General features: G+C 47.5%; 1 protein-coding gene across 1 annotated transcript in view; it reads left to right on the forward strand.

Moving 5' to 3' along the window:
• The window catches only part of DRC2 (dynein regulatory complex subunit 2), a 43,373-nt gene that overhangs the window by 15,564 nt on the left and 3,521 nt on the right, over positions 1–24,288 (forward strand). Inside the window, exons 4-7 of the mRNA XM_088479174.1 lie at positions 4,819–4,988; positions 16,737–16,875; positions 17,028–17,225; positions 19,288–19,506. Of these exons, the coding sequence (XP_088335300.1) occupies positions 4,819–4,988; positions 16,737–16,875; positions 17,028–17,225; positions 19,288–19,506 (726 nt within the window). The remainder of the gene's footprint in view (positions 1–4,818; positions 4,989–16,736; positions 16,876–17,027; positions 17,226–19,287; positions 19,507–24,288) is intronic.

The following is a 24,288-nucleotide window of genomic DNA, read 5'->3' on the forward strand; positions in this document are numbered from 1 at the left end:
CTGTTCCCCCCTGGGATTTGAACTTGGTATTGGAGGCTCTTCAAAAGGCTCCTTTTGAACCTCTTGAATCAGTAGAACTCCGTTACCTTACTTTAAAGGTGGCATTTTTATTGGCTATCACTTTGGCCAGAAGGGTTTCTGAATTGCCGCCCTATCTTGTAGACCACCATTGGTAATTTTTTTATTCGGATCGGGTGTTTTTGCGTACAAAGCCATCTTTTCTTCCTAAAGTGGTGTCTGAATTTCACCTTAATCAGGATATAGTTCTTTCAGCTTTTCCCAAGGATTCGTCTTCTACAGCTTCCTCACGACGATTGTTGGATATGGTCCAAGCTCTCCGTATTTACTTGGATCGAACTACTGCAATGAGACATACAGACTCTCTTGGTATTATTTGATGGACCAAAGAGGGGTTGGCCTGCGTCCCGAGCCTCTATTGCTAGGTGGGTCACTTCTGCCATTCGTCATGCTTGCATATCTTCTGATTTTCCTGGTTCCAGATTCTCTCAGGTCCCATTCTATCCAGGCAGTTGGAGCCTCTTGGTCTGTGCACCATGTGGACTCGTTGGAGCAGTTGTGAAGAGCAGCAACATGATCCTCTGTGCATACCTTCACTAAGTTTTACAGATTCCATACCTTTGGTATGGGAGACGCCAGTTTTGGGCGTAAGGTTCTGCGCGCGGCCTTACCGGCCGCCCCCCCCCCCCCCATGTTAGCTTGCTTTTGGAAGTCCCACATGTAATGGCTAACCACATTGTTCCCCAGATGGATGATAGAGGAAATTAGATTTTTGTACTCGCCATAAAATCCCTTCCTTGAAGTACATCTGGGGAACACTGCGATATACTTTTGGGCTATAGCCCTTTTACTAATGTATTTATTTGTTGGTTATTTTTATAGTTCCTCTATGTGGCTTTGCTAAACGTCCAAACTGAGGTTATGTGCAGGAGGGAGATGTTAGAGGGGGCGGTGTTTCTGTTTTTAATTAACTAGTTCAATGCCAAGCTCCTATACCTATACCTAGACCTCTAACCCCACATGTAATGGCTATCTGCAGTGTTTCCTAGATGAATTTCGACAAAGGGTTTTTACAGTAAGTACAAAAATCCAATGTTACTGTAAAAAAACAAAAAAACTCTTGTCTTAATAGACATTTATCTTCATATTTGTATAAGTAGTGCTTCTTTCTGTCACAGTCATTAAGCACAAAAGATTACAAGATTCCATATTCAAAACACGCCTTGAAAGAGTGCTAATGGTGAGGTATTGGAAGAGATGGAGTAGTGTAGTGGTATCATGGGTGACAAATTTGAAGATATTTCTTTTCACCTATTTTTACTGACAGATGAAGTATATGGTTGTGGGCACGTGTAGTACATAAGGGTCTGCCTTTCTGCTATGCAGTGTGCTCTCTTACAAAGGTGAAAAAGTTCACACATAGGACCTCATTCAGAGTCGGTCGTTGCGGCTGCTCGGTCGTAAGGGAAAAGGGGCCGGATATGCAAATGAATCGCTCGCAAGTTGCGTCGTTAAGATGGGATCGTTAGCTGGGCGAGCTAGGGGAGAATGCGGCCGTGAGAATAAAAACACGCCCCCTTCTCGTTCGCAATACACGTAATCTCCGGGCATATAAGGTTTAATTGAGACCATCGGGAACCATAGGAGCTGGTCGTAGAGCTTAAGGTTGACCATACCCTCTCTTAAGCACTACGATCAAGTCAGTGTAAAAACTTCCCATGTCACATGTGCCATGACTACTTAGTTAATTATGCACTCCCATAAAATGCCGTTTGCATAATCAGGTACGCCTGCGTTCGGATCACCTTCCACTGTTACCACCCACAAACGCCTCATCCTGTCACTCAAACTAACGACCTGGCCAAGTTGAAGGAGAGAGAAATTTCCGATCGCAACAGCTAGTTTGCGCACGCTCATTGCGAAACTTACGCATGCGCTGTTTTGCGAACATCGCTGGGTACGACCAAGCGGCCGCTTCCGACCGACTCTGAATGAGGTCCATAGAGCTAGTTTAGTAACTAAAATGGATGGTGTAAGAAATCATGCAAAATCATGAAAACGGAACAAGTCAAGTACATACGAGGTTGATGGTAAAATGCAGACATGAAACAGAGGGTGGGTAGGTAGGTAGGTAGAGCAGGAGAAAGCACCCGCAGGGCATTGTGGCTGCAGTAGTTCATACTTGTAATAATCCATACTTTATGTCAGCATACATAGTCATGCAATCATTTCCGACATTTGCATGAAAAATGTCTAAGTGCTGGCAAGAGATTACCTGGTTTGTTGGGGACAACTAGAATTAGAAACTCAGACCTTACAACGGGGACCTCATTTACAAACAGCAAAAGTACAAACCTGCAGCACAAATGCTCTAGTGATGCTACACACCTAGTTGGTGACCTGTTTTATGGGAAGTATATGGATTTGCAGGCTATGATCATCATGTCTACAAGGGTGTAAAGTATTTCCCTTGTTTCATAGGAGAAATGGTGTGTGTGGGAATTGAGATCAGACACTTGTCAAGTACAGATTATGGGCCTGATTCAGACCCGCTCGCGAGCGCTGAGCGCTCGCAAGCGGGTCGATGTTGGCCCAGTGCGCAGTCGCATGACGGAGGCGGCTCTGTCGTGCGCATGCACGAGACCCGGATAGCGATGGGCAAGCCGTCGCTCCGGGTCTCGCTACAAAGGGGGCGTGCTGTCGATGTTGAGTGACAGCACGCCCCCTTTGGTGGGCGGGCCGGGGGCGTGGCTGCCCAGACGGAGGCGTTCCCATGGGAACGCCTACCGTCTGGGGCCGGCCCCACTGGCATCACAAGTGATGTCAGTGGGTGGACTTTTTGCTCTGTAAGAGCAAGAAGTCCCCTGGGACTTGCGGCAAAGAGACCCTACCACAAGGGTCTCGTCGCAAGTCCGATGGTCTTGACCACCGCAACCATCATCCTGGCCGCTCGCACTAGCTGTGGGTAGCCAGGAGGCCGCTCTAAAAATACAATAGACGGGCACTGATTCAGAGCGAGCACTCTGAAAGAGCGTCCGGCTCTGAATCAGGCCCTATGTGCATGTGAAACCCCTACGGTGCATGCGTTACTCAGAGAGCACACATAGAGGTGCTGTTGGGATCGATTATGATGGTAGTAGTGCACGCAACAATGGGCATATTCTGGGAGTGTCACGGTGCTGCCTGTCATTATGTTCTTCATTCGGGATGTAATCAGGAAGCTGACGGTCGAAATGCCGACTGTCTAATCCCGGCAGGTGTCTAATGACAGGCGTCGAAATCCCGACACCTGTCATTTTACCTACACCGGGAGCCCGACGCCCGGCACACCGATTGAAGGTAAGCTGGGCGGCGGACGTGGACAACCGTGGGGGGTGGGTGGGTTAGGTTAAGGGCTCCCGGGGGGGGACTTAGGGTTAGGCTAGGGGAATGGGGGTTAAGGTTAGGCACCCCCGGGGGGGAGGTTAGGGTTAGGCACCCCTAAGGGAGGGTTAGGGGGGGGTTAGGTTAGTAAATATAAAAAATACTTACCTGTCAGGATCTTCACTGCCGGTCTTCCTGCGTCGGGATTCGAACATGCGTCCGGCGGTTTTCATACCAATCCCCTTCATTCCACATTGTGAATCGCACGCAAAATGGTTGTAGTTTTGGGTAGCCGGGGAAGCCTGAATTACTACTTTATGATTGTGTTAGATTCTGTAAGACTAAAGAGGAAGCAAACAGGCGTGCCGCTCATTGCAGTTACACCAGCCGCCGCTGTGATTAGTATCAGTACTTGCATCAGCCCCATGCTAAGTGTAAGAGATGCATCAGAAAAAGGCTTTTTCTCGCCGCGCGTGCACGAAGCTATAGCTACACGTCCACAACATGCCCATGATACTCCCTTGACGCAAGGCACTCCCACAAGTCAGGGCAGGTCCACGCGATCCCATTGCTGCCGCCCTGAAACGCTTGAAACACCCACGATCCACAAATAAAGGTAAGTTACATCTGATAGGACGGAGATACGCAAAATTCACATCTGCACATGTGCTGTATGCAAGAACTCGGCGTTTACGTCCGTGTATAGAGATCCTTCCCACCCAGCATCAGCCCCAGTGTTGGCAGTCACACAGCAGGGAATGAGCGCCTCAGTGGCGTCTCTCTATGCAGATGCCTTAAGATGCCTAATGGTAGCACCAACCTTGCATTTACTGTCACTGATGTATGTAGCAGAATTAGGCTGAGACAATGCTACATGTTGTAGTCTTTGTTATTGTAGACGTCAGCCAGTCCTGGTCTTATGAATCTATTCCTGAATGCTGTAGGTACTAAAGTATTAGAATATTAAGCAGTGCTCATTTCATGTTGGGGTAGCAGTGTTGATTGTATGCTGCATTATATTCAGTGGAGGCTCAGAGGTGGGGCTGCAGCACAGCCAAAAATTCAAACAGGGGAGCCACACCAACTGCCACTCCAAACACTGCCAAACATCGCCGGCTGGGACTCACTGGCAGTTGGTGCGGCTCCCCTATTTTAATTTTGGACTGCAGTCCCACCTCTGGAGCCTCCACTGATTATATTAGAATGATGTAGTTTCCATAATGTAAATTATATAAAGTGGGTCTGTGATAGAGGAATACAGTAAATTTAGTACAGCTACAGCAATATACAGTATCTCATATACTAACAGAAACCTACATATATCTTATGTGTCCTCAGGTCCCTAGTGATATTTATAAATAAGTAATCACACGTAGTGAGTTACTAAATAAATAAGACAGCTCATGTAAGTGACGTCTTTATGTTTGTTGCTTTTAGTCACTAATAAAAGATGTAGAGGAGGCGGAGGAGCAGTACAACCATGCCCTGCGTAGCCACCTCCAGAACATTGACCAACTTTTGGAGCTGCAGAGGGAGCGCCTCGATCTGCTGCAGGAGGAGTATCAGCAGGAACTGGAGACAGTCCAGAAAGAATTTGATACAGAGAGGTTTGTATTTTGCTCTACCAATATGCAGCATGGAACATTTTACGAACACTGGGCCTGATTCAGACCCGGTCGCAAGCGCTGAGCGCTCGCAACCGGGTCGATGGTGGCCCAGAGCGCATGCGCACGACAGAGCCGCCTCCGTCGTGCGCATGTGCGAGACCCGGATAGCGACGGACAATCTGTCGCTCCGGGTCTCGCACCAAAGGGGGCATGCTGTCGATGTTGAGTGACAGCACGCCCCCTTTGGTGGGCGGGTCGGGGGGGTGGCTGCCCAGACGGAGGCGTTCCCATGGGAACGCCTACCGTCTGGGGGCGGCCCCACTGACATCACAAGTGATGTGAGTGGGAGAGCTTTTGGCTCTGTTTGAGCCGAAAGCTCTCTGGGGCTTGCGGCCACGAAACCTTACCACAAGGGTCTCGTCGCAAGCCCGATGGTCGCGATGGTTTTGCAACCCACAGCTATGCGAGCAGCCAGGAGACCGCTCCATAAAAAAAAAAAGACGCTCTGTCAGAGCGTCCGGCTCTGAATCAGGGCCACTGTTTCACAGGTAACTGAAAAAAAGTGGAGTTACCCATAGCAACCAATCAGACATTTGCTTTCATTTACTTAACTGTCCTAGAAAAGAAAATTCACATCTGATTGGTTGCTGTGTCCATTTGAAACATAAGTGGAACAATTTTAAAAAAATATATGTATTTATTACCAGTTATTTATATAGCGCAAACATATTCCGCAGCGCTTTACAGAGAATATCTTACTATTCACATCTGTCTCTGCCACAGTGGAGCTTACAAACTATATTCCCTACCACATGCTCACAAACATACACACTATGGTCAATTTTGTGGGGAGCTAATTAACCTAATAGTATATTTTTGGAGTGTGGGAGGAAACCGGAGCACCCGGAGAAAACCCACGCAAGCACGGGGAGAATATACAAACTCCACAGTTAGGGCCATAGTCTGAATCGAAGGAAATCCTGACACATGTAGGTAAGTAGCCTTTCCCTTACCCCTACCCCTAACACACTCAGCATAACTCTAACCCTCTCCTTGTACAGGTATGTACAGTAGTCAGGAAGCCAGCGGTCGAAATGCCGACCGCCGGCTTCCCGACGGTGAAATCCTGGCATGGGACTAATGATAGGCGCCTAAATACCAATGCCTATCATTAGCCCCATGCCGAAATCCCGACGCCCGGCATACCGATTGTAGGTAAGCCGGACGTCGGGAGTGGGGGGGGGAGTTATGATTAGGGTCTCCCGAGGGGACTTAGAGTTAGGCACCCCCTCGGGAGGGTTAGGCTAGGGGAAGGGAGGTTAGGGTTATGCACCTACAGGAGGAGGTTAAGGTTAGGCACCACCACTGGGAGGGTTAGGTTTAGGGTGCGGGGAGAGGGGGTTAGGTTTAGGCACCCCTGGGGGGAGGTTAGCGTTAGGCACCCCTAAGGGAGGGTTAGGGTTAGAGTGGGGAGAGGGTTAGGGTAGCCTTTATACTTACCCTGTCGGGATCTCCATATGCCGGCCTTCCGGCGTCAGTATTTCATCCGCCGGGCTAACATACCGATTCCCTTGTACAGCCTAACCCTAATCCTCCCCCCCCGACAGCCTAACCCTAACTCTCTCCCGAGTGCCTAATGGTGCGTACACACTGGGCGATTAAAGTGGACGACTGAACGTTATCGTTCAGTCGTCCACTTTATCGTCCATTTTTAACACAAAAAAGATGAACGATGACGACGACGCGCGTTCCCGCGGGTCATTCGTCATCCTCGTTCATCGGGCTGACATGCAGGCCAACCTGACGACCTCGTGAGGTTGCTGCATGTCAGGGAATGGGTGAGAGAGCCCGGCGCTGAACGAAATCGCTAATGATATCGTTCAGCGGCTGTGCTCAATGTCATGAACGACATTGAGCACAGCCTGCCGGGGACACACTAGACGATATCGCTCAGGGAGCATATCGTCTAGTGTGTATGCACCTTAACACTAAACGGGATGTAGTTAGGAAGCTGGCGGTCAAAATGCCGGCTTCCCGACTGTTTAATCCTGGCAATAGACTAATGATAGGTGTCGCCTGGCTTCCCGATGTTAGGGTTAAGTTAGCATCAGGCACCCCTGGGGGTTAGGTTTAGGGGGCGGGGAGGGGGGTTAGGTTTAGGCACCTCAGCGGGGAGGTTAGGGTTAGGCACTAGAGAAGGAGGTTAGGGTTAGGCACCCCTAAAGGAGGGTTAGGTGGTTTACTTACCTCCACCGGGAACTCCTGCTGCCGGCCTTCCGGCGTCTGTACTTCATCCGCCGGGCTTAGGTACGGCGGTATGACATACCGATTCCCACTAACCCTAACACTCACAGTCAGGATCGCAGCCGTTGTTATACTGGAGCCGAGATTCTGACTCATGTCGGGATTCCGGCGCTAGCATTCTGCCCGTCAGCCTTCTGTGCCCTGGGTACCCAACTACATCTCTCTTACAAGACATTCTGCTATCTGCATATGTGTTCTTCACAACACATACACTTTCTTCACAGATGTCCTCCACACATCATAGGCATTCTCTACCCTGCATACATATTCTTCTCAGATATCCCTCATACATCATAGGCATTCTCTACACTGCATACACATTCTTCTCAGATATCCCTCATACATCATAGGCATTCTCTACACTGCATACATATTCTTCTCAGATATCCCTCATACATCATAGGCATTCTCTACACTGCATACATATTCTTCTCAGATATCCCTCAATCATCATAGGCATTCTCTACACTACATACATATTCTTCCCAGATATCCCTCATACATAATAGACATTCTCTACACTACATACATATTCTTCTCAGATATCCCTCAATCATCATAGGCATTCTCTACACTGCATACATATTCTTCAGATATCCCTCATACATAATAGACATTCTCTACACTACATACATATTCTTCTCAGATATCCCTCATACATCATAGGCATTCTCTACACTACATACATATTCTTCACAGATATCCCTCATACATAATAGACATTCTCTACACTACATACATATTCTTCTCAGATATCCCTCATACATCATAGGCATTCTCTACACTACATACATATTCTTCACAGATATCCCTCATACATCATAGGCATTCTCTACACTGCATACATATTCTTCACAGATATCCCTCATACATCATAGTCATTCTCGACACTGCATACATATTCTTCAGATATCCCTCATACATCATAGGCATTCTCTACACTGCATACATATTCTTCACAGATATCCCTCATACATCATAGGCATTCTCTACACTGCATACATATTCTTCAGATATCCCTCATACATAATAGACATTCTCTACACTACATACATATTCTTCTCAGATATCCCTCATACATCATAGGCATTCTCTACACTACATACATATTCTTCAGATATCCCTCATACATAATAGACATTCTCTACACTACATACATATTCTTCTCAGATATCCCTCATACATCATAGGCATTCTCTACACTACATAGATATTCTTCACAGATATCCCTCATACATAATAGACATTCTCTACACTACATACATATTCTTCTCAGATATCCCTCATACATCATAGGCATTCTCTACACTGCATATATATTCTTCACAGATATCCCTCATACATCATAGGCATTCTCTACACTGCATATATATTCTTCACAGATATCCCTCATACATCGTAGGCATTCTCTACACTGCATATATATTCTTCACAGATATCCCTCATACATCATAGGCGTTCTCTACACTGCATACATATTCTTCACAGATGTCCTACACATCATAGGCATTCTCTACAATGCATACATATTCTTCACAGATATCCCTCATACATTATAGGCATTTTCTACACTACATACATATTCTTCACAGATATCCCTCATACATCATAGGCGTTCTCTACACTGCATACATATTCTTCACAGATGTCCTACATATCATAGGCATTCTCTACAATGCTTACATATTCTTCACAGATATCCCTCATACATTATGTATGTAGTGTAGAAAATGCCTATAATGTATGAGGGATATCTGTGAAGAATATGTAAGCATTGTAGAGAATGCCTATGATATGTAGGACATCTGTGAAGAATATGTATGCAGTGTAGAGAACGCCTATGATGTATGAGGGATATCTGTGAAGAATATGTATGTAGTGTAGAAAATGCCTATAATGTATGAGGGATATCTGTGAAGAATATGTATGTAGTGTAGAAAATGCCTATATTCTTCACAGATATCCCTCATACATCATAGGCGTTCTCTACACTGCATACATATTCTTCACAGATGTCCTACATATCATAGGCATTCTCTACAATGCTTACATATTCTTCACAGATGTCCTACACATCATAGGCATTCTCTACAATGCATACGTATTCTTCACATATGTCCCTCACAGACCATAGGCATTCTTTACACTGCATATGTATTCTTCACATATGTTAAAAACAGCCCTAGAAGATTTGCTTTCTTCTGTCTTCAGTAGTGGACAGCATGGACGCTCTGCTACCCCGCCGGCGCCGAGACGCCGGTACTGATCCGGGGATCTCGGCTAGCAGGGACCCCGGAGGATCCCTGAACTGTGGCCGGGTGCGACGGGGGATTCAGGTAAGCAGCGGGCGCGGTGGGTGCCCGCTGATACAGACCATTTTGTCCCCAGGGTTGGGGGCTCCCTGGGAACGGCCGCACGTGTAGCCAGGCACTGAGTCCTGCTCTTCCACTAGACCACCAGGGACGTCCGGGCTGGAGTTTTCGGAACGCTCCAGTTTTCCAGGGGTTAGTTGCAGGCCAGGGGAGGATGCCTTCCCTGTCTTACAGCTGGCTCCTCCCCCGTTGCATACAATGCCTTTCCATTGCGCTCTGGCGGGCTGTGACAGCGCTCCTTACTCATGTCCGCCTCCTCGGAGCTCTCCGGGTGCCATTTTCTCTGGCACTAGCGCTGTTCTCATCAGTGGTGTGGAACCCGGGTCCCCCTGCATACCTCTTCTCAAGAAGGTCAGCGTATGTAGCACTATTCCTACCAGACTCTGTGTCTGTGTAGGTGATGGTAGTGCCATTAGTGCAGGTGGAATTCTTCTGCATTGTGTGTGACTTATGCTAGCGCTGTCTGGCTGTACTTTCTTTCCTCTGTCAGCCATTTTACTTTCCCTATGCTTCCTCTTCTCACCAGCCCTCACGGTACCAGTGCTGTCAGGGTGGGAATTTACCTCACAGTTGCAACCTTTGTTTCTGTGTGGTGGGTCACATACAGTGTTGCCCCTGTCCTGCTTTTCTGCTCCAAATAGAAGGCAGGAATAGGGAAAGGGATGTGATTACCGAGGGCTTATGTGCAACATGTTATGCCCTCTCAGGTCCACCTACTGTCTCTACCTCTGTTCAGGAACCTCCCTGGGCTTGTTTTGCTCAGGCATTACAAACCATTGTGAGACGTTTGGCGGCTCCCCCTGCGTTTCCCCAGTTGGGGTTCACGCAGCAGGCAGTGGTCACATCTCCCGAACAGGGGTTTCCCCGGCAGATGATGGTGGCGCAAGGCCTCCGTCAGCAGACAGCACCTCCTCAGGTTTCTCAGGAGCCTATTTGGGTAAATTCTCTGTCTACCACGGTGCAAAACCTGACAGAGACTTTACAGGGTGAATCACCGCTTCGGCCTGCCAAGAGACCACTACTGTCATCTCAGTCTACTCATTATGATGATGATTATGACATGAGGTCGGACGACGGTGAGATTCATGACTTGTCTGACTCTGAACCCCCCCATCAGGATGTAGAGCCTAAATCAGAAATATATGTCTCCAGCCTAATACTGGCGGTACGTGTAGCCATGGTGAGTGAGGATGAGGAACCTCCGGCAACTAAGTCCAAACATGCCTTTTTCAAGGATGTTAAGGGTACCGCTGCCATATTTCCTCTGTCTGATCAACTAGTGGATCATGTGGAGGAGGCTTGGACATTTATTTGGAAGCACTTCCAGCCTCAAAGACGTCTGGCTCATGCTTCTCCGTTTGCGGGGTATTATTTCTCTAAATGGGAGACTCCTCCTCAGGTGGATTCACATGTGACGCGCCTGATTAAGAGTGCGACTCTGCCCATGCCGTCCATGTCCTGTCTTACAGCTGGCTCCTTCCCCATTGCATACAACGCCTTTCCATTGCGCTCTGGCGGGCTGTGACAGCGCTCCTTACTCGTGTCCGCCTCCTCTGAGCTCTGACTGGAAAGTGGAAGTATGCATAAAGTCCATGCATTCCCTTTTAGGAGGGGCCTCCAGGCTGGCCATGGACATCTGCTGGGTTGCCAGAGCCATGGAACGCTGGACGGATTCTCTGGAGGACGTTGTTTCCCCCAGATGCTACCAGTGAGCAAGTAGAGCTGGTAGGCAATCTCAGGGATTCAGCTACTTATATTAATGAGGCTGCTTTTAGACATCAGCCTCTTAACATCCAGGATTTCAGCTGCGGCTATTTCAGCGCGTCATTACCTATGGTTGCGCTCTTGGAGAGCGGATGCTGAATCTAACAAAGGACTGGAGTGTTTACCTTACAACAGACAAGTCTTGTTTGGACCAGATTTAGATAAAATTGTGGACACTTTTTGCAGCTGCAAAATCTGCTGGTCTCCCCTCGGCTCCTGTTCTCTCGAGGTCTGGGACCTCGTCCTTTCGGCCCTATCGCCCTCAGGAAAACCTTAGGCTCAGTCCTTCCCTAGGCCATCAGGCGCCAAAAAGGTTACCAAGCCCAAGAAGCAGGCTTGGAGTACCAGATGTCCGGCTGCCAAGTCTGATAAGCACTCAGCCTGACAGGACGGGCCTCCCCTTGGGGGACCCCAGGGTGGGAGGCCAACTTCTTCAGTTCGCCCATTGCTGGTGTCAGACCACCACAGACACTTGGGTAAGGGAACTGGTCTCTCACAGGTACGTCCTCTCCTTTCACAGAAGGCCACCCCATCGTTTCATCAGCACAGGCCTCCAGTCAAACCAGGACATGGCCATCCAAATCCAGGAAGTGGTACGTTCTATGCTCCAAGCAGGGGTCATAGTGCCTGTCCCGTTACCCCAGAGGGGAACGGGTTATTATTCAAAAACCGAACGGTTCATATCTGCCTATCCTCAACCTCAAGTCCCTGAACAAATTCCTCAGGGTGCCTCGGTTCAAGATGGAAACCCTACTTTCAATTATACTGGCTATGGAACCTGGGGATTTTATGGTGTCTCTGGATATTCAGGATGCATACCTACACATTCCGTTTGCTTCGGCTCACCAACATTTTCTCAGGTTTGCCGTACTACAACAGCATTTGCAGTTTCAGGCCCTGCCTTTGGCCTTTCTACTGCACCTCGGGTGTTTCCCAAAATTATGGCGGTAATGGCAGCCCATCTGCGGCTGCAGGGGGTCCGCCTGTTACCCTACTTGGACGACCTTCTGCTGCTAGCTGGATCTCCTAGAGGTACTTCTTCACCATCTACAGCTTACGATCTCTGTGCTGCAGTCTCACGGCTGGCTGATCAACTGGAAGAAGTCCTCCCTAACTCCTTCCCAGAGGATGCTCCATCTCTGGGCTCTACTGGATTCTTAACAACAGAGGATCTTTCTGACGACAGACAAGATCTCCAATTTGGAGACGTGGGTATGCAAGTGCCTACACAGTCACCGAGTGTAAATTTACTCAGCAATGCAGTTACTGGGCTCCATGGTTTCGACGTTCGACATAGTGGAGTATGCCCAGTTTCACTCCCGGCCTCTGCAGAGCTTGATCCTCTCCAGGTGGGACGGATTACCCCATCGGATAAAAGCACAAACGATGGTGCTCTCTCTGGAGGTGCATCCGTCTCTTGCTTGGTGGCTTCAGACTGGTCATCTCACCAAGGGGCGCCCCTTTTGGATTCTGGACTAGGTCCTCCTGACAACGGACGCCTGTCTCCGGGGTTGGGGCGCAGTGACAGGTCCACACTTCTTTCAGGGAAGGTGGACAGCAGAAGAGTCTGCCCTACATATAAATATATTGGAACTTCGTGCAGTCTTCAGGGCCTTGCAACAAGCCAGACTAATTCTTCGCAGAAAGCCCATGCTGGTTCAGTCAGACAACGCCACAACGGTGGATTACATCAACCGTCAAGGTGGAACGCGAAGTCAGGCAGCAATGACAGAGGTGTCATGCATTCTGACTTGGGCGGAAGGCCATCTCCCAGCCATATCGGCAGTGTTCATACCAGGAATACTGAATTCGGAAGCAGATTTCCTCAGCTGTCATGACGTGCATCCAGGGGAATGGTCTCTTCACCAAAAAGTGTTTCAGCTCCTCGTGGACAAGTGGGGCCTTCCAGAGGTAGACCTCATGGCCTCCCGACACAATCACAAACTGCCAGTGTACAAGTCCAGAACAAGAGATGCCGAGGCTCTCCTAGTGGACGCTCTGTCGGTCAAGTGGACCTTCCAGTTTGTGTACCTGTTTCCTCCAGTCTTCCTTCTTTGGACTTTGGAAGTTCAAGCAAGAAGGAGGCATGGTCCTGCTGGTGGCTCCAGCTTGGCCCAGATGTCACTGGTACTCCAATCTTCAGAGTCTCTCCATCGACACTCCTGTTGATGTTGCCTCAACGTCCGGACCTGTTGTCTCAGGGTCCTTGCCTTTACCCGGACCTGGGTCGTCTGTCTTTGACGGCGTGGCTCTTGAGACATCCCTCCTAAGGCCAAAGGGTTTTTCTAGCTCTGTGGTTAACACCATGCTCAGAGCTCAGCAACCTTTTTCTGCCAGGATTTACCACAGGGTGTGGCATACCTACTTTGATTGGTATCGTCCCAGAGGTTACGATCCTCAAGTGTTTAGGATATCCAGAATTTTGGCTTTCCAGCAGGCGGGTTTAGATCACGGTCTCCGCCTTGCCTCATTGAAGGTGCATGTCTCTGCCCTATCGGTGTGGTTCCAGCATAGGATTGCTCCTCTCTCTGATATCCGCACTTTTATGCAAGGTGTCGTTCGCATTCAGCCTCCCTTTGTCCCTCCAGTGGCTCCTTGGGATTTGGCTGTGGTCCTGAGGGCTCTCCAAGGACCTCCATTTGAACCCCTGAGCTCAGTGGATTTCAAATGGCTTATGGCTAAGACTGTATTTCTTCTGGATATTGCTTCCGCCAGAAGGGTGTCAGACTTGGGGACTCTTTCTTGTCGCCCTCCGTATCTGATTTTTCACCAGGACAGGGCAGTGCTTCGGAGTCGCCCTGGGATCCTTCCTAAGGGTGTGTTTAGTTACCACATTAATGAGGAAATTATAGTACCGGCCATTAATTCTCCAGACCTCTCGGCAGGTGAGGCTTCATTGGATGTGGTACGTGCTCTCAGGATTTATGCGGACCGTACCAGTTCCCTTCGGAAGTCAGACTTCTTGTTTGTACTTTATGGATTCCACAAGAAGGGATGGCCAGCCAGTAAGCAAACTTTGGCTAGGGGATTCGCATGACAATCTGTGGGTCCTTTGTGGGCAGCTCGCTGTGGCGCCTCGGCTGTTCAGCTTTGCAAGGCGGCCACATGGTCTTCTGTCCATACCTTTTGTGAGGTATTATGTTTTTGATACCTTCGCCTCTCAGGATGCTTCCTTTGGGCGGCGGATTCTCCTTTCTGCACAGGAGCGTCCCCACCCTTAAAGGGTCTGCCTTGGGACATCCCCAAGGTATCCTGTGGATCCCTCTGGACCCGGATGTAGAAAAGAAGAGATGTGGTAAGAACTTACCTTTGTTATCTCTCTTTCTACGAAGTCCATAGGGTCCACAGGACTCCCACCCTGTCGCATCTGTGCTTCAGATGGGCTTCGCTCTGGTCACCGGTTTTCCGTTTCCTTCTGTGTGAGAATGTGATTCTTGAGTGTTCCAGACTTTCTTCTCTCTCTTTTTTTTCCTCCTCCGGCCTATGGCTTGTTACATAACTGAGGTGCCTTGGCCTGGGGGCGGGGTATAGAAGCTGGCCCCGGTGCATCCTGGGAAGACATGTAGTGCCTGATGACTCCCATCATCGCCTATGCCCCAAGGTATCTTGTGGACCCTATGGACTTCGTAAAAAGAGAGCTAACAAAAGTAAGTTCTTACCATATCTCTTCTTTTTTCATGATAGTGTGGTCCACAGTCCATTGTGCATGGTTGTGAATATTAGGGATAAGAGGTTCAGTTCTACTCAGTTACGTTTGAATCTAAAAGCGGTATCTACTTGGCTTTCTGGCTCTGACAAGGTTTTGGATTGCCAATATGATAAATCCGAACTTGCGCTAATTTGGCGACAAGAACTGGATAGAACCAAACTGCTTTTCTCTAGTGAAAATCCTGTAATACCTCTGGCCAGACCAGCTCTCACACTGATTGCCCAAAGAGGGGCTGCCATGCACTTTCACTACACTGCATAAATATGGATGCATTGTAAATTTAAACCTTGATAACCTCTGCAGGACTCACATCAGGAATTTGGGATTGGCATGGCATATGAAGCCACCTGAACTGTGGAGATGCTCATGTGTTTGAATGTTTTATTTGTTTTAAAACAAGTTGGGGTCAAGTTGTCTTCAGACAGGGTAAAGTCAGCATGGGGCGGGGCCATGCAGCAGGAGGCGGGGCCATGCAGGAGTGCTGCTGGTTTGGATGCTGTCAATGTAGCCCCACATTAAATCATTAGCACCCATGTAATCATTAGGCTTCTCTTACCTTAGCCAGCCCTAAAATTAAATTGGTACATTTAATAGGCCAGCAGCACATGTGTTTAACAATAAGTCCTCCTTCCCATAAATCAGCTCAAGGTTACATTAATGACCTTAACCACCAGCCCCATTTTTAAATTAATATTTTATTGTTCAAGTTTCCGCCACAGAACTCTACATGTAATGTTGACATTACATTGCATTACTAAGCCCCCACCACATATTAAGTTAACACTACCTACATTTAATAGAGTGCTTTTATATTCCTAGGAGCCCTCACTTACCCCCCCCATATGTCCACACATAACATAAATACTTCTCCACAGCCTCTACATGATATTAACCTAGTAAAGGGACCCGGAATATGCCGAATCAGCTCATATTTTGGCCTTATAGATTGAGTTGTGTTTATATGATGCACCAGCTTATAAAATTCACGTGCTTCAAAGTTATTTATTGATAAAGCAAATGGGTAATTCCTGCAGGTAAAATGAACATGAAGATGAAGTGATGTCTCCTTGTTATGGTTCTATGCTGACACCTAGTGGGGAAATGGCTTAATTATAAAATACGCACTTGGGTGTGTATTTACTAAAGGCTGATTTTAATCAATTTTGATCTATTTAAAATGGATCAACATTGATATTGTGTTTCTGGGGCTCAATCACACATTTACTAATACTTAAAAACTAAATAAAATGGCATTTTTAAAGGAATTTTGTAAAGAACAAAATATTGGTCCTTCTGATGGTAAGATCTGGCCAGACATGGGCAGATTGCTGTATTCTATGCTAAATCAGTCTATTGTAACAGGTGAATGAACATCACCTGGTAGGGACTGCATTTTGAGAAGGGTTCCTGGCTGTCCTGATATCTGCAGAGTCTTTTTTTTATTGACATCTATATAAAGAAATTGCGATTGCGAAGTAAAAACAGAAAGAGGGTTTAATGAAAGTGTTAGATTGTGGCTGACTGAATTGAGATATATATATATCTGTACATAGCTCAGCATGCATCGATGAATACTATTCAATGTAATTTCTTACTCAGAAAGTTGATCATTGAGCAGAAGGAGAAAGAGATGTTGTATCTACAGAAGGTGATGCTGGCTATGGAACAGAATACTTCTGAGAGTGAGAATGAAGCTAAACAGGAATTCCAGAGTATGAGAGATGATATAAAAAACAAGGTAATTGCCCTAGTTCAAGGTAATTTTGTAGATTCAATCTGAGCTATGGGATCTGCCATGTTGACCTGTTCATTGGAAAGCCATAGAAAAACACTGGTGCAGGTAAGGACTGCCGTATGCTCTATGAGTAATAATGGTCCTTTGTCTGGCAGAGCTTGGAGGAGAAACATTCGCTACGAGTGGTTCTGGAAGGCACCGTTGAGGATCTGTGGAAACAGTTTCAGCAAGCCCTGAAAACTTACACAAGCTCCACAGAGGACCGTAAGATTGCCTTTGAAACCTTAAAAGCAAAAGATGAGAAAAGTGCTGAGGAAATTGCTTACCAAATGAAAAAGCTTCAGAAGATTCAGGTAACCTAATCGGCAACATAATATTCTTATTACTTTTAAACGTAAAGCTACAAAGTAAAGCTTTACAAGCTGTACAGTATATGTATCACCTAATTCTATAGTTACTGTATAGAAAACATTACATTGTGTCAATAGCGCATAGTATATTTTGCAACACTTTGAGTACCTGCTCCAATCCAATCCCTGCTATTGAGAAGAACACACACCTGGACCAATTTAATCAATTAATTATTCTACCAGTTTTCTTTGGATGATGGGAGGAAATAGGAGCACACACAAGCAGCCTGGGCTCCCAGAAAAAAAGACAAAACAGTACATCACCCTGTACCCCCAACAGCAAGCATTACACCAGCATGTGCTGCCACCAGCAAGCATTACACCAGCATGTGCTGCCACCAGCAGGCATTACACCAGCATGTGCCGCCACCAGCAAGCATTACACCAGCATGTGCCGCCACCAGCAAGCATTACACCAGCATGTGCCGCCACCAGCAAGCATTACACCTGCATGTGCCGCCACCAGCAAGCATTACACCTGCATGTGCCGCCACCAGCAAGCATTACACCAGCATGTGCCACCACCAGCAAGCATTACACCAGCAAGCATTACACTAACATGTGCCACCACCAGCAAGCATTACACCAGCATGGCCCCCACCAAGAAGCAAAACACCAGCATGTGCCCCCCACCAACAAGCATTACACTAGCATGTGCCCCCACCTAGAAGCATTACACCAACATGTGCCCTCCCGACAGAAAAACAGTATGTCAGCCCTTTTAACTCAGAATAAAAATTAATAAAAAATACTTCACCAAAAAGTTTTACTCCCACCTGTACAAAAGGGAAAATAAACAGTACATGCCAACATGTGGCTACACAGAAAGTACTGCATACAATGCTGTACACACCAAGAATTACAGGCAATGGGGTAAATGTAATCGCCTGTGGACTGCAGGCATTGGTGAGTTCCGTGCAAAACTGCCTGATGTTTTAAAGGAGCAGTCATTTAAAAGGCGAAATCAACCTGGTTTTGCCGTCTAAATGACTGCTCATATAAAACATCAGGCAGTCTTGCACGGAACTCACCAATGCCTGCAGTCCACAGGCGATTACATTTACCCCATATGTCCACTGAATATGTCCCCACCACCACTGCCCCAGCTGGGAATTATTAGGAGGAATTCCTGACATTAGGGGGTAAATTTACTAAGATGGGAGTTCTATTAAGAAATTATGTTGCTCATAGCAACCAATCAGATTCCAGGTATTCTCTTCTAAAAGGTGCTAGATAAATGAGAAGTAGAATCTGATTGGTTGCTATGGGCAACATCACTTCTTAATAGAACTCCCATTTTAGTAAATTTCTGACTTGGTGCTTACATACATCTCTGTGTACTTCTATTACTATTATTGTGGCTCATGCTCGTATAGTCAGTGTGAGTTTTAGTGCAGCCCTGGCCATGGAAGTAGTGATTGCTGTTCACGTTGTTAAATCTTGTGTCTAAAAAGGCTAAGTACCAGGAACCAGTCCTAATGGGACTAAGGTACACTGCTGGTGGGAATGTCACCCACAAATTTGTTTAGTCTACCTGGTGACAGGAATTTGATCAACCTTAAGGGGCCTATCCATTACACGACTTTGTGAACAATCCGACCAAAACCTGGAGGTTTTGGTTGCATTGTTCACAAAGTCGTGTAATGGATAGCCGGCAAGGATCAGCGATGCGCGTGCACGCTGGGTCCTTGCCGGCCCCAACTATCTACTGAACATGCCCGTCAACCTGACGACACTCGTCAGGTTCGGCATGTTCAAAGATAGGAGTTTGGGCTCCTGCACTGAATAACGTTCAGTGAACGCCGCTCAGTGCGGGCGCCGCACCTCGGCGACCTGAAGGTCTGAACGCTAGACTTTCAGGCCGCCTAGTGGATAGGCCCCTTTAGACTTGAGGCTTGATTAGTCTCCAGTGCTGCCATCAGAAATTGTTGTCTTAGTACAAATGAAACAGACAGTGCCCCTGCCTTAAACCCCTGCTACAAATGTATTGTACTTTTTTCATCAGGAATCGATAGCAGTCCTGAGGAATAAGATTGCAGTTCATGCTCGGGACAGCGAGAAGCAGAACCTGCAGCTGCGAGAGAATAAGGAAGTGGTGCACAAGCAGTTTCAGAAACTGAAATCTCAGATGAACCAAGCCAGAGCTGTGGATCACAGTAACCTTACCACTCTGACTCTGCAGAGCAATGCTACGCTCAAGGAACTAAAGAGGGTTATAGACCAGGTACATGTACAACCAAATTCATACATATAATAGTAATATTCCAAAACAAAAGTGATTGAGTACTGAAGAAGCTTCAATGAAAAGTTCCATACTTGCCTACTTTGTGGAACATCCAGGGGACTCGCACATTTTTGGAGAGTCCTATGGAGTCCCATAAGAGTAGTTCACCCTCCCAGATCTGTTCTGCTTCCTAGCGAAATGGGCAGGACAGTGGGCCTGATTCAGCAAGGATCGCAACTGCTAAAGCGTAAACAGACCGATTGTTGCGTACTGCACATGCGTATGCATCGCAGTGCTCATGCGCGAACCAGCCATCGCAGTGACTACGCATACCCATCACAGAGTGATTGACAGGAAGCACCGTTTGGGGATGGTGACGGGGGGGAGGGGGTTGAAGAAATGCAGGCATGTCAGTGCGTTTGAACGACGTTGCAGGGGCGTGCATAAATTAGCCACTGTGATGCCATACGCAGCCTGAGTACTCACTGCGTGCGATGAGGTTAGCAATCCCTGAGTAAGGTCAGACCTTGTGCAAGTGTATGTGAGGCTGCAATTGTACTGGATGTTACTGATGGTTTCGCAGTCTTGCTAAGTATTACACAGTATTGCTAGAGACACATGAGCTGATGAATGTTTAATTGCTCGGTTCTGACATCAGGACTCACTTATACAAAATATAATCTACAGGTTGTCTTTATTATCATGTAACATTGTGAACATTATGGGGGGAATTCAATTAGCCCCGGGGCTTATTACCCACGCCGTGCCGGGAAATGCTTTTCAGTTAAATAGCATTTTCCTTGTGTGGTAAATCAGGGGCTAACACCTGGAAACTCACTGATTCCGCGTAAACTGCCAAATCAATGGGTTTCCCTGCGCTTAAACCCCCGATGGTGCCTTTTCCTCGCTGACTTTTCCTTGCAACTCCTGAAGCTGCGAGGAAAAATCCACCAATGGGAAATAACGCGCAGGGTTAACCCTGCTAAATGAACTGCCGGCTGCAGGTAATTTCATTCGTTCCTATGTTTTCTTGTGAAAAACATCTAGTCAAGCTTCTCAGTGCCAGCAACATTTGTTTTGTATCTGGTTGAAAATCGTTAAAGAAATGTATTCATAGTGTTGTTAATGACCACTGAATTATTTATTCAGTAATATTGTCATCCAACATACGTTTATCTGAGGAGTTTGTGGTATCCAGTGTGTGTGTAAAGGCTCCTACTGGCCAGACGCATCCTAGGATGAGATCTCATACATAATGTGATTAGGGTGTACAGTGTGTAAGGAAAGGCTCCTACTGGCCAGACGCACCCTAGGATGAGATCTCATACATAATGTGATTAGGGTGTACAGTGTGTAAGGAAAGGCTCCTACTGGCCAGACGCACCCTAGGATGAGATCCCGTACATAATGTGATTAGGGTGTACAGTGTGTAAGGAAAGGCTCCTACTGGCCAGACGCATCCTAGGTTGAGATCTCATACATAATGTGATTAGGGTGTACAGTGTGTAAGGAAAGGCTCCTACTGGCCAGACGCATCCTAGGTTGAGATCTCATACATAATGTGATTAGGGTGTACAGTGTGTAAGGAAAGGCTCCTACTGGCCAGACGCACCCTAGGATGAGATCTCATACATAATGTGATTAGGGTGTACAGTGTGTATGGAAAGGCTCCTACTAGCCAGACGCATCCTAGGATGAGCTCCATACATAATGTGATTAGGGTGTACAGTGTATAAGGAAAGGCTCCTACTGGCCAGACCCATCCTAGGATGAGATCCATACATAATGTGATTAGGGTGTACAGTGTATAAGGAAAGGCTCCTACTGGCCAGACCCATCCTAGGATGAGATCCATACATAATGTGAATAGGGTGTACAGTGTGTATGGAAAGGCTCCTACTGGCCTGACGCATCCTAGGATCAGATCCCATACATAATTTGATTAGGGTATACAGTGTGTGTAAAGGCTCCTACTGACCAGACGCATCCTAGGATCAGATCCCATACATAATGTGATTAGGGTGTACAGTGCGTGTAAAGGCTCCTACTGGCCATACGCATCCTAGGATCAGATCCCATACATAATGTGATTAGGGTGTACAATGTGTAAGGAAATACTTATACTGTCCAATCGCATCCTAGGATGAGCTCCATACATAATGTGATTAGGGTGTACAGTGTTTATGGAAAGGCTCCTACTAGCCAGACGCATCCTAGGATGAGCTCCATACATAATGTGATTAGGGTGTACAGTGTATAAGGAAGGGCTCCTACTGGCCAAAAGCATCTTAGGATCAGATCCATATATAATGTGATTAGGATGTACAGTGTGTGTAAAGGCTCCTACTGGCCAGACGCATCCTAGGATCAGATCGCATACATAATGTGATTAGGATGTACAGTGTGTGTAAAGGCTCCTACTGAACAGACGCATCCTAGGATCAGATCCCATACATAATGTGAATAGCGTGTACAGTGTGTAAGGAAAGGCGTGGACAGAAGACCACGTGGCCGCCTTGCATACAGTTATTGTTCAGCAGAGGAGCCAACGCCGGGCTGCCCACGAGGGACCCACAGATCGAGTAGAATGAGCAGATACTGTAGCTGGCACAGGAAGGCCAGTCTGCGTGTAAGCCTGTGAGATAGTCATACGCATCCATCTGGCCAGAGTCTGTTTGTTAGCCGCCCATCCCTTCTTGTGGAATCCATATAGGACAAAGAGGGATTCCGATTTCCTGATGGAAGTAGTACGGTCCATGTATATCTTCAGAGCACGGACCACATCCAAAGAGGCCTCACCTGCCGAGAGGTCTTGTGATTGAAAGTCCGGAACCACAATTTCCTAATTTACGTGGAAGCGAGAAACCACCTTGGGAAGGAAGCCCGGGCGCATTCTAAGAACAGCCCTCTCCTGATGAAAGATTAAAAAGGGGGAGCGACATGAAAGCGGCTACGGGCAGATGCTATAGCCAGAAGAAACAGAGTCTTGACATCCACTGATTCCAGGGGTTCGAATGGAGGTTCCTGAAGTGCGAGGAGTGCCACTGACAAATCCCATGGAGCCACAGGAGGGACAAAGGTAGGTTGTATACGTAGAACACCTTGCAGGAAGGTGTGAACATCCGGTAGAGGAGCAATTCTGCGCTGGAACCAGATGGACAAAGCAGAGACATGCACTTTCAGAGATGCTAGGCGGACTCCTAGATCCATCCACTCCAGCCTGAAGAAAGGCAAGTATTCTAGAAACCTTAAAAACTTGAGGGTCAGAGTTTCTCGGAGCACACCATTGGAAATATGTATGCCACAATCGGTGATAAATTCTGGCTGAGGCCGGTTAACGTGCTCTGAACATGGTCTGGAACACAGGGCTGGAAAATCCCTTAGCCGTTAAGAGCCAAGCCATTAAAGACAGACTGGCTAGGTCCAGATGTAGACATGGACCCTGAGACCATAGGTCTTCTCGTAGAGGAAGTTGAAGAGGAACGTCTATGGAGAGACTTTGAGGATCGGAGTACCAATGGCATCTGGGCCAAGTCGGAGCTATCAGTAAGACCTGAGCCCCCTTCCTGCTTAAATTTTCGAAGAACTCGAGGTAGCAGGGATATTGGTGGGAAGAGATACACCAAATGGAAGGTCCACTACACAGATACTGCATCCACAAAGGCCGTGTTGGGGTCCCTTGTCCTGGCTCCATCACTGGAAGTTTGTGGTTGTGTCTTGAGGCCATGAGATCCACATCTGTTATACCCCATTTGTCCACCAGGAGCTGGAAGATACCATACATAATGTGATTAGGTTGTACAGTGTTTAACGAAAAGCTCCTACTGGCTTGACGCATCCTAGGATGAGATCCATACATAATGTGATTAGGGTGTACAGTGTATAAGGAAAGGCTTCTACTGGCCAGACGCACCCTAGGATGAGAACCCATACATAATTTGATTAGGGTGTACAGTGTGTAAGGAAAGGCTCCTACTGGCCAGACAGAATCGGTATGTAATGCCGGCAGCTATTTAGTCGCCTGATCAATACCGACAACAGCAGCCCGGTGGGTCGAAATCCCAACACCTCGAGGTAAATACCCTAACCCTCCTGGGGGGGTGCCTAACCCTATCCTCCCCCTAGTGCCTAACCCGGTACTTGTGTACTTTACGGACTCATTGCAGAGAGAACCCAATGAATGTTTTAAATGGTACTTGTGTACTTTACGTACACAAGTACCGAAAGTTGTCCCCACCTAAAGAAAAAAGTTGTCGCCTCGCGGGCTCACTGCGCTCGCCACGCTTCGGGCTTCGGGGGCCCGCTACGCTCGCCACAAAGTTATATTCTCCCTCTATGCCCACTTGGATGGTAGGGAATGATGCTGGACACTGGCTGATGATGACAGGGTCCTCTGCGTGAAGGGGATTTAGACATTACTGTGATTGATAATAATAACCAGTGTAGGACACTTGGGTTCTCTCTGGAATGAGTCCGTAAACTACACAAGTCTGCAATGAGTTTGTAAAGTACACAAGTACCCCTAACCCTAACCCCCCCTTCCCCTAGCCTAACCCTAACCTTCCCCGGTGGGGTACCTAACCCTAAGTCCTACCAGGGCTCGCTATACCTAACCCCCCCAACCACGGGCTGTGTGTATACTTACCCATTGGCCAGGATGGCACTCGCCAGGAGCGCCGACCAAAGGGGGGGGCGCCGTCCGGGACTGTCACCAGCAGCCAAGGGGTGGACTACCTCCGCTAGTCCCCCGGCCACAAAAGTGTAGAGCAGACCGCAGTGAGA

Source organism: Taudactylus pleione, unplaced genomic scaffold (genome assembly GCF_031769625.1).
Source record: "Taudactylus pleione unplaced genomic scaffold, aTauple2 ptg000005l, whole genome shotgun sequence".
Taxonomy (NCBI): Eukaryota; Metazoa; Chordata; class Amphibia; order Anura; family Myobatrachidae; genus Taudactylus; species Taudactylus pleione.